The sequence below is a fragment of the Pieris brassicae genome, chromosome 6 (assembly GCF_905147105.1).
Source record: "Pieris brassicae chromosome 6, ilPieBrab1.1, whole genome shotgun sequence".
Lineage (NCBI taxonomy): Eukaryota > Metazoa > Arthropoda > Insecta > Lepidoptera > Pieridae > Pieris > Pieris brassicae.
In genome coordinates, this window is record NC_059670.1 from 17,319,869 (window position 1) to 17,333,303 (window position 13,435).

General features: G+C 32.5%; 1 protein-coding gene across 1 annotated transcript; it reads left to right on the plus strand.

Moving 5' to 3' along the window:
- The first annotated feature begins 6,478 nt into the window (after window positions 1-6,478).
- LOC123711294 (TNF receptor-associated factor 6-like) lies at window positions 6,479-11,459 on the plus strand. The gene is made up of 7 exons (XM_045663807.1): window positions 6,479-6,648; window positions 6,839-6,990; window positions 7,384-7,505; window positions 7,743-7,936; window positions 8,346-8,503; window positions 9,485-9,739; window positions 10,379-11,459. Exons 1-7 carry the CDS (start codon window positions 6,607-6,609, stop codon window positions 10,704-10,706), a joined length of 1,251 nt encoding a protein of 416 aa, XP_045519763.1. The 5' UTR covers window positions 6,479-6,606; the 3' UTR covers window positions 10,707-11,459.
- Window positions 11,460-13,435: the final 1,976 nt, after the last annotated feature.

Genomic DNA, 13,435 nt, shown 5'->3' on the forward strand with positions numbered 1-13,435 from the left:
ACGTCAACTTTGGAATTGGAATACCAACTTGAAAACGCGCTGAATTTTTGGAATCATTATAAAAATGATTATAACATTATGTAAGTATAGAAAAATATATCATATCTATCAGTTACCCCAGGTACTTCCTAAATAACGAAATTTTATTATTTATTTTTCACTAAGCCACTTTTTCACTATGTGTACGCACCAAAGGTTTCATGCGGTTACGGACGTGTATATACTACCGCGTCGAAACTTCTACTGCCGTGGTCCGAAGCCGCTGGTCGCTGGAGCTTCATCAACCATCTCCTACGTTGAGGATATTAGAAACTTACGACGACAATATTTATTTACTAATCAAGATCAATGTTAGTACTAGGCGCCTGCTCTTGAACTAAGGTCGTGGGTTTGAAGCATAGTGCTGCAATGAATTTCTCGTTCTGCGCAATGATTTCTTGCTCATACATCATCGAAAACATCGCGACCGAACGAGATTCAAAAATCCACGGTGTGTGTGACGAAAAATGTACACAGGCGTGAGAAGCTGAAAGATCGCTACTAAGTTTTTTATTTACAAGGTTACATTTGTTGTCTCTGCCTTAGACAAAGGCCACCTCCAAACACTGCCATAATTGCCATAAAGGAATAAGTATTGTTATACTTTTCGGTTATAACAAAATCCAAATCTTTTTGCAGTCATACTTGACTTATATAAAATTTGGAAACTATTAATAACTCAAAAGTAACCAAAATCTTTAAATATGAAGTCAGAACACTGCAGAATTTTAACATTGTCAACACCTTTTAATAAATAACTAACCAGCGAAGTATGTCTTGAATAAGTGAATACAAACATCCCTTATGTGTCGGGTGTCGACAGCCGGAGCTTGGAACATGTTTATTTAACTTATTAACTGGTTTAATTTTTTTCATAGCTTCAAACGTCAGATCCTTACCTGATTGTTGACATTGCGAGCATGCCGCCTCAGCTAACAACCTTTAATAGTTTGAACAGGGTGAATGACTCCAGAAGAGGATACGTAGTGAATATTTTATGCCCATACAAGTTTATGAATCGACAGATGAAATAATAGGTTTTCTTATGCAGAGTATTATTTTTATACGATTACTTTTACTTACGCCTCGTCACATGTAAAAATTTTCGTATAACTTTCATTGTCTAAAAAATATTTGGATCATAAAAATGTTCGTTATTCTAATTCTTTTGCCAAGCTATGAGAATTGAAAACGACTTAATTGGTTTCGCTTTATGATAATAATAAATAATAAAACTGGTAGCTCTAGTCAGGGGAGGAAACTAAAAACTGTAACATAAAGCATAATATGGCTGGCAATGAATTTTATCCTTTGTAGACATAAGGGTATTGGCTATTATATGTCGCTATAAAACATATAATTTTACGTACGGACAACCTAATTCAAACATATTACACCACCGATTAAAAGCTTAATCTATGTAGCTCACAACCGAATTCTGCAATCGATAAATTTATTTCAAAACAAAATTTGCAGTTACATTTCTATAGTATCTTATTTTGTAACGAACGTGTTTAATTGGCCAATAAGTCGGCTAGACCGCTGTAAAGTTATCAATCTGACACCTACAAGCTGCAACGCTAAAGCAAGTTAAGGTTGATGCGGAAGAATTTTCATGGTTCATACTTTGTAATTAACGCTCGATGTTAATAGTATTACCATTATCATATTACTATGTTCCTGTTTTTTATTACCACATACTAGAGGTATAAAAACACGAATTGATTTTGTAAAAATGATACTTTTATATTCATAAATATGAGGCCTTTACAATCCTTGACAGTCCAAAGGAATTATAAAACGGTCTTGGTGTCAGGTTATGATACGGGACGGGATAGGTCTTGACAAAACACCCTCACCTTTATTTATAAGTTCAAGTTGTATCGTGAGTCCTCCAACCCGAAACAATTATTTCTGCAGGCATCCAGAATATTTCGGATTTAAAGTTATTTAATAGAAAGGAACGTTTATCTCAGCTTATTTGAAGTGGCCTATTGCGTTTAATATTTCTATGTATTAAATAGCTTCCTCTTGCCCGTAATCTCTTACACAAAAATGTTTAAAAACAAAATACTTAGCTATAGTTAACGTTCATGCTGTTTTGTTTATGCATATACCATATACTTCTAATAGTTTATTCATAAAAAAATATTCGTTTTTGCTATTAATTTATTACTTTTTTTACCATGTATAAAATATTAGAGTCAAGGGAGTTCTCAAATATTAGAGTCATCAATACGCGATATTTACTATAACCCTTTAATGGGTGTAGCAAAAAAACCGCCAAATGTGACGCACTTAACAACATAGCGCGGTAAATGGTTACCGCAACCACAGAATATAATCATATATTTTAATGCCTCTAAAAAGGTGCGAATGTGTCGTTTAGGAAACTCGAGTTGAATTAGTTCTGTAAATAAATTTCGCTATAATTTAAAAAAAGATAAAAAGTGAGTTATTATCATGTCATTTTGAAGGTATGAATTCGATGTTATACTTATAGTCTTATAATACCAACATGTATTTACTATGTCCTGTGTGAGTAATTACCTGTGGTATAGTAGGTAGTTTTATGTTAGTTATATTGTAGTATACCTCAATTCATAATTTAATTAATAAAATTTCATCAATATTGATTTGATAATCGTTTATTTGCCAAGATGGTGGTATAGTGGTTAGATCGATCAATTACAAATATCCGCACACTCAGCCATATATAAATAGGCATGCAAATATCATATAATTTTTTACAATGTCTTATTAAGAATATAAAATATTCGCCAATGCTATAAAGACACTTTGCATTTAAAAATTTAATTACTTCCCCTTCAAAGCATTACATGTTTATTACATGGTTATATGTCGAAGCAAGAAAAATTAAACTGATGCAGAAACTACCCAAAAGAAAATTGATACATTCTCTGAGCTACTTTTAAAACCTATTACTACAAAAGATGATTCATAATAACTTCGTATAATCTTGACATCTCGATAGAAACAATTCTACTATCTATGCTGTACCGTTACCATAATTTACAGAGCCGTGCCCAATATAGTGCTTAGACGCTTTTAGCCGTTAAGTTACTATTACGTTACACGGTGATGCAAGCAATCCACCGTATACCGTTAAATGAGGTTGATCGACCCTGACGACGCAAAAACTATAGAATAGATATGGATCGAAGCTGGCCAACAATAGATAGAGGTAAAACAGAAAAAATTGTGATATAGATTATAGGGTTCAACGATTTCCGCTGTGTTCTATTATTTTCTCTTTTTTTGTATCACATGCAAAACCGTATATTAATTTTACTGTAAATTTAAGTTTAGACATCTATTATTTATATATATTGCATGAACTAGTTAGAACCTTACACAGTGCAAATTTTGGAGTTACCAACGAGAATAGAAGGATTCAAAGGGAGTCACTACTTAATGAAGTATGATTGTTTAAACTTCATTGAGTTGGGAATGCATGAAATGAAATGCCCAAATCGACCAAAATCCATTGTATATATACCGTCAATATATCACTATATAAATGCCGTTACTCCACATTTCCTGGTTTATAAGAATTTATTTAAAACTTGTTTCCAAGTTTCAGTCGCAGTCAGTTTGATCCTTAATATGAATATATTGATTTAAAATGCACTAGGCGTCTTTGAAGCCTTTTCGTTTGAATCCGATTAGAAATAACGAGCTGTAATCTTATCCGGGTTTTTAGAAAATTATATTTGTTAAAGAAGAAGTTAACTAACGGCACCCGACATTGCTATTAAGTGTTTTTATTCAAAGGTCTTAATATATACCCACCTTTTAATATCATGTTATACAACTGCATATTATTCTTTAAACATAGAACGTCATAGCTTACACTGCGGATTAACTAATAAAAACTATTATAATATGGATTCATCGATTATAGAATTAAAACGTACACACACGCATACATGCATACTTGCAAATATGTATTCTTATATACATACAATTTAATAAAACCCATCTAACAAAATTCAATCCAATGTTAATTTTATGCTTAGATCACCATTATGCTTTATTTACAGCCGACTTAACGGGCTTAGCATTGTATTACATTAAGCGCGAATTTGTAATTCTGATGAGTTCTTTCATTTTTGTTACATAATTTTATACAACGGTCTTATTTTTATATTTATTATGATGTAATAACCCCATTATGTAGTAAAAGTAATTTATTCAATTCAAAATAGTAATATTTAACGAAACAGAGACTTGACCTACTAGTACGTAGTAGGTAGTATATATAATAAGTATTAGGTTAGTTTTTTTTTTGTAAGTCGCAAAGTATAGTGCGACAGCGACATTAAACGTATGAGATTTAATGAAATAATAACTAATGTCAGTTTAATCAAGATAACAAGAATCTTTGTTATAGAAAAAATCGTCATAGCAAGACTAATTAAAAGCCGGATAGCTAAAATTAGTTACACTTAATTTTATTAGACTTTAGTAATTAAGTAATGAGATATTAGTAATAATTAATCGATAAGTGAGTTGCCAACTTTTGTGTTATACCGATAAAATACAGCGCAATTGCACTCTTTTTGCAAAATGCACCGTGCATTTAAACAGATTTATTTTATATATATATATATTCCAGGACATATATATATATATATATATAATAAATCTGGAATTCTAATATTGAATCCAGGACGAAGTCTCTTGAAGAGACATAGCAAATGATTTGTAATTATTCAATAAAAAAAATTGGTCACACTATTAATAATAATAATAGTCCGGCAGTTCCCTTGAATCACCAGAGACTGGTTTCGTGGATGGTCCTGTCTGTCCATGAGTTAAGAAACTTTTTGAAGAATCAAACTTGTGGCATCGTTGGACGGTATTTTAATTATGTCAGATTGTGAAAGGTATTGAATTATAGAAATTATGAGATCCTTTGTCATGATTTCTGACAAATCATTATAATTTTTGCGACAACCTGTAGAAAAGAAAGGAATGTTGCTGTAATGTTGTTAAGCTCTGCATGCGCTTTTTGATCGTATCCCTTCATTTCAGCGGGATTTCTGGGACGAGCTTTGGGTTTAATGTATACAGTAAATGACTGTGTGGAGCTTTTAGAAGGGCTTGTCAAATTATAGGGACTGGAATAAGGAGTAGTCGGACCAGAAGGGGCCGATGAAGCAGAAGCAACAACGTCTGCATAGGATTTCTAAACTGGTGGATGGACTTTACTGGCTTCTGAATAAGATATAGAGTTTCTAGCTTTCTTTTTGTCCTTTTTGTCTAGCGTACTCTGGGCACTTTTTGTCTGTTGCAAAATGAGAACCAGAACATAAGATACACACAGCATCATCTCTTTCAGTCTTGCTTCAGCTTATACTTGAGTGGTTGTCAGCATATTTGTAACACCTTGGAGTGCCTCTGCATTGCATTTTGGTGTGATCAAAACGGCAGCAATTAAAGCATTGCAGTGTGGGATAAATATAAAGATCTACAGATAGGGAGTTGAAACATATAAAGACCCTGGGAGGTAACACCTTTCCATCTAAAGTTAAAACTACGGTCTCAGTTGGAATGAACTTGGGCGTCTCGCCTTCATATACCTTTCTGTTTAGTCTCCGAACTTTCAAAATTCTTCCACAGTTCTGCGGAAGCTCAATATTTTCCATAATGTCTTTCTCATCCCAGTCACATGGAACACCTCTCACTATTCCCATACGAGTGAAAGTGAAGGCCGGAATAAATGCTTTATATTTATTAACGTCAAGAGATTTGTGGTTTAAAAATGTGGTAGCATCCTGAAATGTATCAAATTAGCCTCATAATGGTGGATTACAATGTTTTATCATCAGAATCAAGCACTTTAGGAATCACATTATCCTTTAAATTATTAGGGGAAAGTTGAAATTCTGATAGACTCGTATGTCTGTGATTCCTTCTCTTCTTCTGGCGGTTTCTAAGTGAGATTCTCTTTCTTTTAACCGATTTCGTGCTATCCTAATAGTCCGTATCTAAAATTGAACCTTTCGTTTCCATTGCCGATGTATCGATTGTGACAACATGAGACACCGAGAGGGATGTACCTCCAGGGTCTTCGGGCTCCAAATGGACGCCTAAAGAGTAATCCTATTTACATATAATACAATGAAATGACTTACCAGGGAAAGAAAACAAACTAAGAAAATAAATAAACAACAATAACTACTAATATATACACTTTACAACTTAACTGATCCTGTAATATTAAATTTATTTAATTTTCAGAAGTTTGTCGCCCGCCTATTTCAACACTTCCCGCGCTTTTTTCTTAACTAGCTTTGTAACACAGCTAAGATAAAATTGACAATTTATTTTTTTAATTTTGTATACTCTGTAGACAAAATAAGTATACCATGTACTGTAAACACTGAATAGTCTTCTAGTAATAATAAGTAATCTGTGCGCTGTGGCCAAAATGATAATTTGAGATGAAATTTATTGTTTAATTTATTTTAACGTGAAAATATCACGCAATTTTTAAAACATTTCGTATTTCAAAGCACTAGAAACTAAAAGACTTATAAAATGGATCAAAATAATACAAAGAATGCGTCGGAAGGCATAGCAGTAAGTTCTGTTCATTCTTTTCTTTTTCTTTAAGAAGGTCCCTCACGCCTAAGTCATTCTACTATTTGCTCCATAATATATGAGAAAATATGTAGTACTGTTTACAAGTTCCTCATAATAATGAAATAAAACTTAATGTAAATTAAATTCAACCATTTAATCGAGACTTTAATAATTATGCACATTCTAGCCAATGGGTATAACAGCCTTAAATGAAACAGTGCTAAGTAATCAACCAGAGTCAAGATATGAATGTCCTGTATGTTTGAATTGGTTAAGAGACCCTGTCATCACAACCTGTGGTCACAAATTTTGTAAAAGCTGCATCACTTCGTGGTTACAGTAAGTTTTATCAGTGTTATTGCTTAGTTCATATTTACTATAAATGTTTTGGTCTAACTATAACTATGCTTATTGTTAGCATTCCGAAATGTATACAACACTTTTAAATATTTTATACTTTACTGTCTAATATATGTGGTCAGTAACTTAGACGTAAAATTAGCATTAACTCTCAAAAATTATGGAATTTATAAAGACAATAAATTTGTATTGTTAATATTAAAAAGTTTGCTATTATTTATTTGTATTCTTTGTATGTTCATATTATAATAAAGTATTCAACGTAAATATGTCTACCCTTTAAACATTAGTCATATATTACAACCAGTTGACATATATGGTACATTTAATATGACTCAGATGATGTATATATCATATTTAATTCTATTACAGAAACAGTGGTCACTGTCCTATTGACAATATAAATCTCAGCATGAAAGTGGATATATTTCCTGATAACTATACAAAACGTGAAATACAGGAGCAAAGGATGTCTTGCCCATTTGCGGGTAAAGGTATGTTTTCAAATCATTACTTAAATATATATTGAGAGCCATTTTTTATTGATATAAATAGTTAAAGAGAAGTGTAGAGGTTCTAGTTTGACACAGCTAACCTAATCCTGTAAAAATTTTAGAATGTTCTCTCAATCTACAACAGCAGCATAAACTTTACAAATAAGCTAATATGTAAATAGGTGTTTGACAATAGTAATTTTAAATAATTCTTATTAAATGTTAACAATATTTCAGGATGTACAGTGAAAGTGACGCCATTAGACTTAGATGCACACATATCAACCTGTGAATTTAATCAGCCAGAGGCCTCCACCCACCATGATGTTAGGATACCATGCTCTTTCAGTGCTGTCGGGTGCAAAGAGACATTTGATAACCAGGAAGCTGCTAACACACATTTACATAATGATATATTGAGTCATATGAGTGTAAGTATATTTGAAACATCATGTGTGTGTGTAATTTTTTTATCATAAGTTGGAGGTTGCAATAAATGTCCATAGTGCAACATGAAATACGTAGAGATTAAAAAAATAAAAAAAAATATTAGTAAAAAATTTTTATTGTTTTAGTAATGTTTTTTAGAACCGCCTTAGCGCATGCGTGTCGTATGAATGGCGCGAAAAGTTTTGAACTTTGGCGCCTTTCAATGTATTTTATTTTTGTGTCTGAAATTATATTTTTGATTAACATTTAGAAATCGCGTAACAAAATTAAATGTTTTCTTAATGGTTATATAACAAAAGAGACTGCTAAATCCGTGCCGTGGGGGTTATGCTAACTATTATAATTCTTATTAGGTACGTCATTGCATTTTCTTCTTTCATTCCATTCCAGCTTCTTATGAACGCGTATTCCAAGATAAAAATAGACAATGACATGTCAAACACAAGTATAGACGCTAAGGAGCAGGAGGCTCTACTTTGGGAAGCACCCGATAAGAATGGGAACGAGGCCAGTACACCGCTTCCCAATGACACCAGCGCTCTTATAAGGTATTTATTCATTTGGTTTTTACACCAGTAGCCCAAAACCCTTGGAATGAAATTTCTATATTTTTACATAATATCACAAGGACCATTATTTTTCTGAATTGGTAAATAGATGATCAGCGTACTTTGCCTGACACAGACTATCCATTTTAGGTGTAAGGAAATTTTCTCGTGTTGTTTTATCTACCGTACGGGCAATTGTTAACTGCGCACAAAGAAATATCCCTTGGTGGCGCATTCAAGCATGATCTCAAATATCGTGTACTATAATTATGGCCTTACCGGAGGGGATCCTCCCAGCTTCAACTTCTATGCTGAATGGTTCATAGTGTGATGATGTTATCCTAAGTAGTTTTACTGAACCGAGTTAGGTAATTTTTACTTCTTTCGACAACAAATTACCTGAAGTAAACGGAGTTCATACCCTGGTCCTAGTGTTGAGGCAGATCTACAATCATTTCCACATCAGATATAAAAATACATAGAGACACAACTGTAGAGACTAACTTTAAAAATTCAGAGCAAGTTTTGAGGGTTTTTGTGCTGATGTTTACTCCAGAAAACAAATATAGTAAATTGGTGAGATTAATAAAAATATTAATTTTCTACACTAAGTTCATTGGTTCGAAGTCTGACTGTATTGTAATAAATTTTATATAAGGAATTATTACTTGTATTGTGAAGGAAACCAATTATTTGTCTCAATCTTTTCTAATGCTTTCTCTCTCTTTAATCGGCTGCTCATATCTGAGCGTCGTGGTCAGCAAGAAAGTTTCAGCAAGGGTCTGGAAGAACTACCTGTTCCCTCCGGTTTCGATCCAGCGCGTCTCTTATGACAGTGTACAGTTCTGATGACAATGAGTCTTTCACTTTATCGCTATTTCTGGTTGGTGATCTTTTGCCCTCTGTGTTACCAATCACGATCAGTCTCTCCAAGTTCTCATCGCCTCTGTGCGCTAAGTTTTGTAATGTTATGCTTTTCAGAGCACTCTATGAACGGGTTGTAGTACTTGAACAAAGAAATCGCGAACAGGATATAGTGATAGCAAACATTTCTAAACAACTCTCAGCCTTTGCTGTCGCAAAGATGAAGCAAAACAATGATATGCTTCTCAGATACTGTATGGGCAATTATATATGGAAAGTGGACAATTTCAAAGCACGATTAGAAGCAATGCTCAAGGACCATAATAAAATGTTGTACAGTCCTGGATTTTACACTTCTCCAAATGGTTATAGGTGAGTTTATGAAAAAACTTTTTTTTTATAATCTGTAGTCGCAATCTTATGTCAAATTTTATATAGGTTTGACTAATCTGTGGGATATATTAATATTGTGATTAGATAATTAAATTAACTTCGCTTTCTATGAATAACAGTAGTAAGATACAGCTTGGTTTCCATTAAAATTTTGATTCATTAAACTTAAAATTGCTTTAATGTAAAATAAGAAATTATACATACGTGGTTAATTGCAAAACAATTTATCGGCGATTAGAATACAGGAGTGTGTATAATAAAGTTTTTTTTTTGTTTTTTTTTTAATTATTAATGTTTATTCCCTATTACTACTGTTGTTTACTAATACTATCATCCCCTTAAGACTGTTAAGGGATGACAGGGTGCGTATTCTAGAACGTCAACTTAACTAGTTTCAACATGTGGCAAACTATTTTTTATGTATGAAGTTTTGAAGACGAGATTGTAACTCGATATACGAATGTGGATCTTAGAGTCTGTGCATAAGAGTCATGGAATCGCAGCAGAGCTAAATTGGCTTTATGTTGGCAACACTGTTACGTCAATATAGTTTGTGATAAATTAAAAAAATAATATTTATGTAATTGAAATGACTCCGAAAATATATAATACCAACAGATTCTGCGTCCGCCTAAACATATCCCCCCTCAACCCGCTGTGTTTCGCCCTCCACGTGCATTTAATGAAAACTGAGAACGACGAATACCTGGACTGGCCTTTCAATGGCAGAATATCCTTTTCCATGATCAATCAATATGATTCGGAATACACGCAAAGGGACACAATGATGTCGAACTCGTCTTTGGTGGCGTTCAGAAAACCCACTTCGGAGATATGTGTGAGGGGTTTTGGGTACAACGAGTACGCCGAAGTCAACGATGTGGTGAGGAACGGATTTGTTAAGAACGACGTCATTATTATCAGTGTTAGAATTAAATGTGTATGACATAAGGAGTATTTTTTTTTAAATAAAGATTAAGTAAAAATGTACTTGAAGTGAGAGAATGTGAATGTGTTCGTAAAAAAGATCTGTATTAGTGTGTCACAGGAGACAGTTATTTAAAATTACCAAAACCCTTAATTATTAATATCATTTGATTTTCTGTGTTTTAAATACACAAATATATGATAATGCTATGTTAAGTAGGCTTAAATGCCTAAAATCAATTATATAATAAGAAAACTCTCACAGAAGTAATGCTATCTAGCTCTTGTAATCACTTTCGATTTTTTTAATACTTTAATTTCGATAACTTTAAGCTTTATCAGTCTAGTTCAAAAAACCCAATGTTATTACAGAGTAAAAAATATTCCATCACGTCATTAAAATAATTTACAGGCTCTTAAGGTTATTATGGGAGTTGTTAGGAAACAAATTGTTATGAATATGCGTCCTGCATCAGGCAGACAATAGTGTTACATATCCATACTATGCACTTAACTTTTGAAACATTCCGTACAGTATTTTAATTTAAACTTGTATAATAGATTAAGTATATTTTGAATTGTTAAATATATCGAATAATTGATAAGTGATTAAATGATTACCGTCCATATATTTAGATAAATGCAATCTCAAAGCAAATTGCATTTTATTGTGCTATATTAAACATTATTATTATTAATGTGTAAGATACGTATAATTTGGTTGTGCAACCTCATTTTATCGTTTATATTTTATTAAAGTATTCTTGTTATAGTTGTTGCTTTTTTTACACCTTTTTGTGAATCCCCCCCCCCCCCCCCATTAAATAAATAGTCAATAACAATAAAGGTCATAAATAAATTACTTAAACCGAATATCAAGGACATTTAGACCGTCTCTCTGCTAAATTGTATCATTAAGCCCGTAAAACCCAGCAAATGATAATGACGAAATATCTTCAGGTTTTTTTTACCAGTGTTTCGTCCACTAAGAATGATCACCCTTGTTATACACAAACAATTTTAGTTCAGTTAGAACTGATTTAGTTTAGTTAAACACGTGGCTACACTATTCTCCCTGCGAAACAGACATATGATTTATATGAATTGGTTGTACAAAAAACTCATGGTTTCGGTATCTACAACATGCCAAAGGAACATGATACACCAGTAAGAGTCACTTGAATCCAGGTTACAAAAAGTTTCAAATACATCACTAGATTTTTCTTTCTATAAACGAAAAAAACACTTGCTTTTTCGGTGAAAGAAAGCTGAGTGAAAAAACTATTATGTTAAACAGAAAAATCGAAAACGTGTATCAAGTGGTGATGATTATGAATTTTTAACGATAATGTTTTTCTGACATTGGTTTCAAACTCAAACTCAAAATAACTTTATTGGTATAGGTAAACAAGTACACTTATGAACGTCAGAAAAGAAGAAAAAATAAAATTAATTGTAAATTTACATTTACTGCCAGTTCGCAAGTCAAGGGCGTAGAAGGCGGTCAAGAAGAACTGGCAAGAAACTTTCCGCCGCTCTCTTTAATCGCTAAGTTTTGAGTCATACAAATTGTTAGGATTGGAGCAAATCAATCCCAAAGATTAGGATTATTTAAATATTCGTCATATTTATAAAAAGCTTTATCGATTGATTTACGTTTAACGAGGGCTTTGAATTTATTTAGTGATAATTCTCAAATTTCGCTTGGGAGTTTATTGTATTGTAATTGTACAATGTCCATAATTCTGGAGCCTGGTTGGTCGTACACTCAAATTAGTTCTGTTTCGAGTATTATACTGGTGAAAGTCACCATTTGTTTATAAATAGTTTATATTTTTTTGTACATACAACGAAAGGCTTCAAGGTTTCAATATATGATTGGCCAGATAGTGTCATAATATTTAATTCCTTAAACTTATTCCGTACCGACTCCCTTGGGGAAACAACAAATACCCCGTTTCAATAAACTATAGCCTAAATGTTGCTTCCAGAAAAGCTTAGCTATTGGTAAAAATGACGCGTTGCTATTGGATAAATTCAAATGTAAAAAAAATTAAACCTTTTTTTATCATTAGTTATTGCAATATTCAATATATGTATTTCTAGTTATATATTTTATATACATTGTGCTATATATGGTTGCTACTAAGTAGCTAACTAAAATCATGCACTAATCCCACTTGAATAATTTTTGCATTAACCCGTTGGTGCAATATAAAGTTACTTATATACCAAACAATAATACCGGAACTGAAAAACTTAGTATAATTTCTGGGTTTTGCAATAATAAAACACAAATTTCATCATATAATTGTATTAAACGCTACAAAACTATATCCACGTTACAAATGATTAAAATAGGAATTTTATTATTGAAAATTATACCTATCACATTCGTCCATCACAATTTTCGATTCATAACTGCAAAATTTCATTTTGTGCTTTATTTGTTTATGCCAAAGGATACAAATACCTTGTCTCGATTTTATTTGTAGTTCGACTACACTTCAATATGTAGACTACACCTAATATGGCAACAAATATTAAATAATGGCTGCTACACGCCGCGAGAAATCGTTATATTTGAACTGTGTACTTAGGTTAAGTACGCCAACATATGAAACCTTAGTATGCTCTATTAGTTTGTTTGATCTGTGGTCTGAAGGTAGCTATTTGGGAAAACTAATAAAGCCTTTGATCATATCGATTCTCGAACGTGTGTAGCCTTAAATCTAAAGTCACGGGATC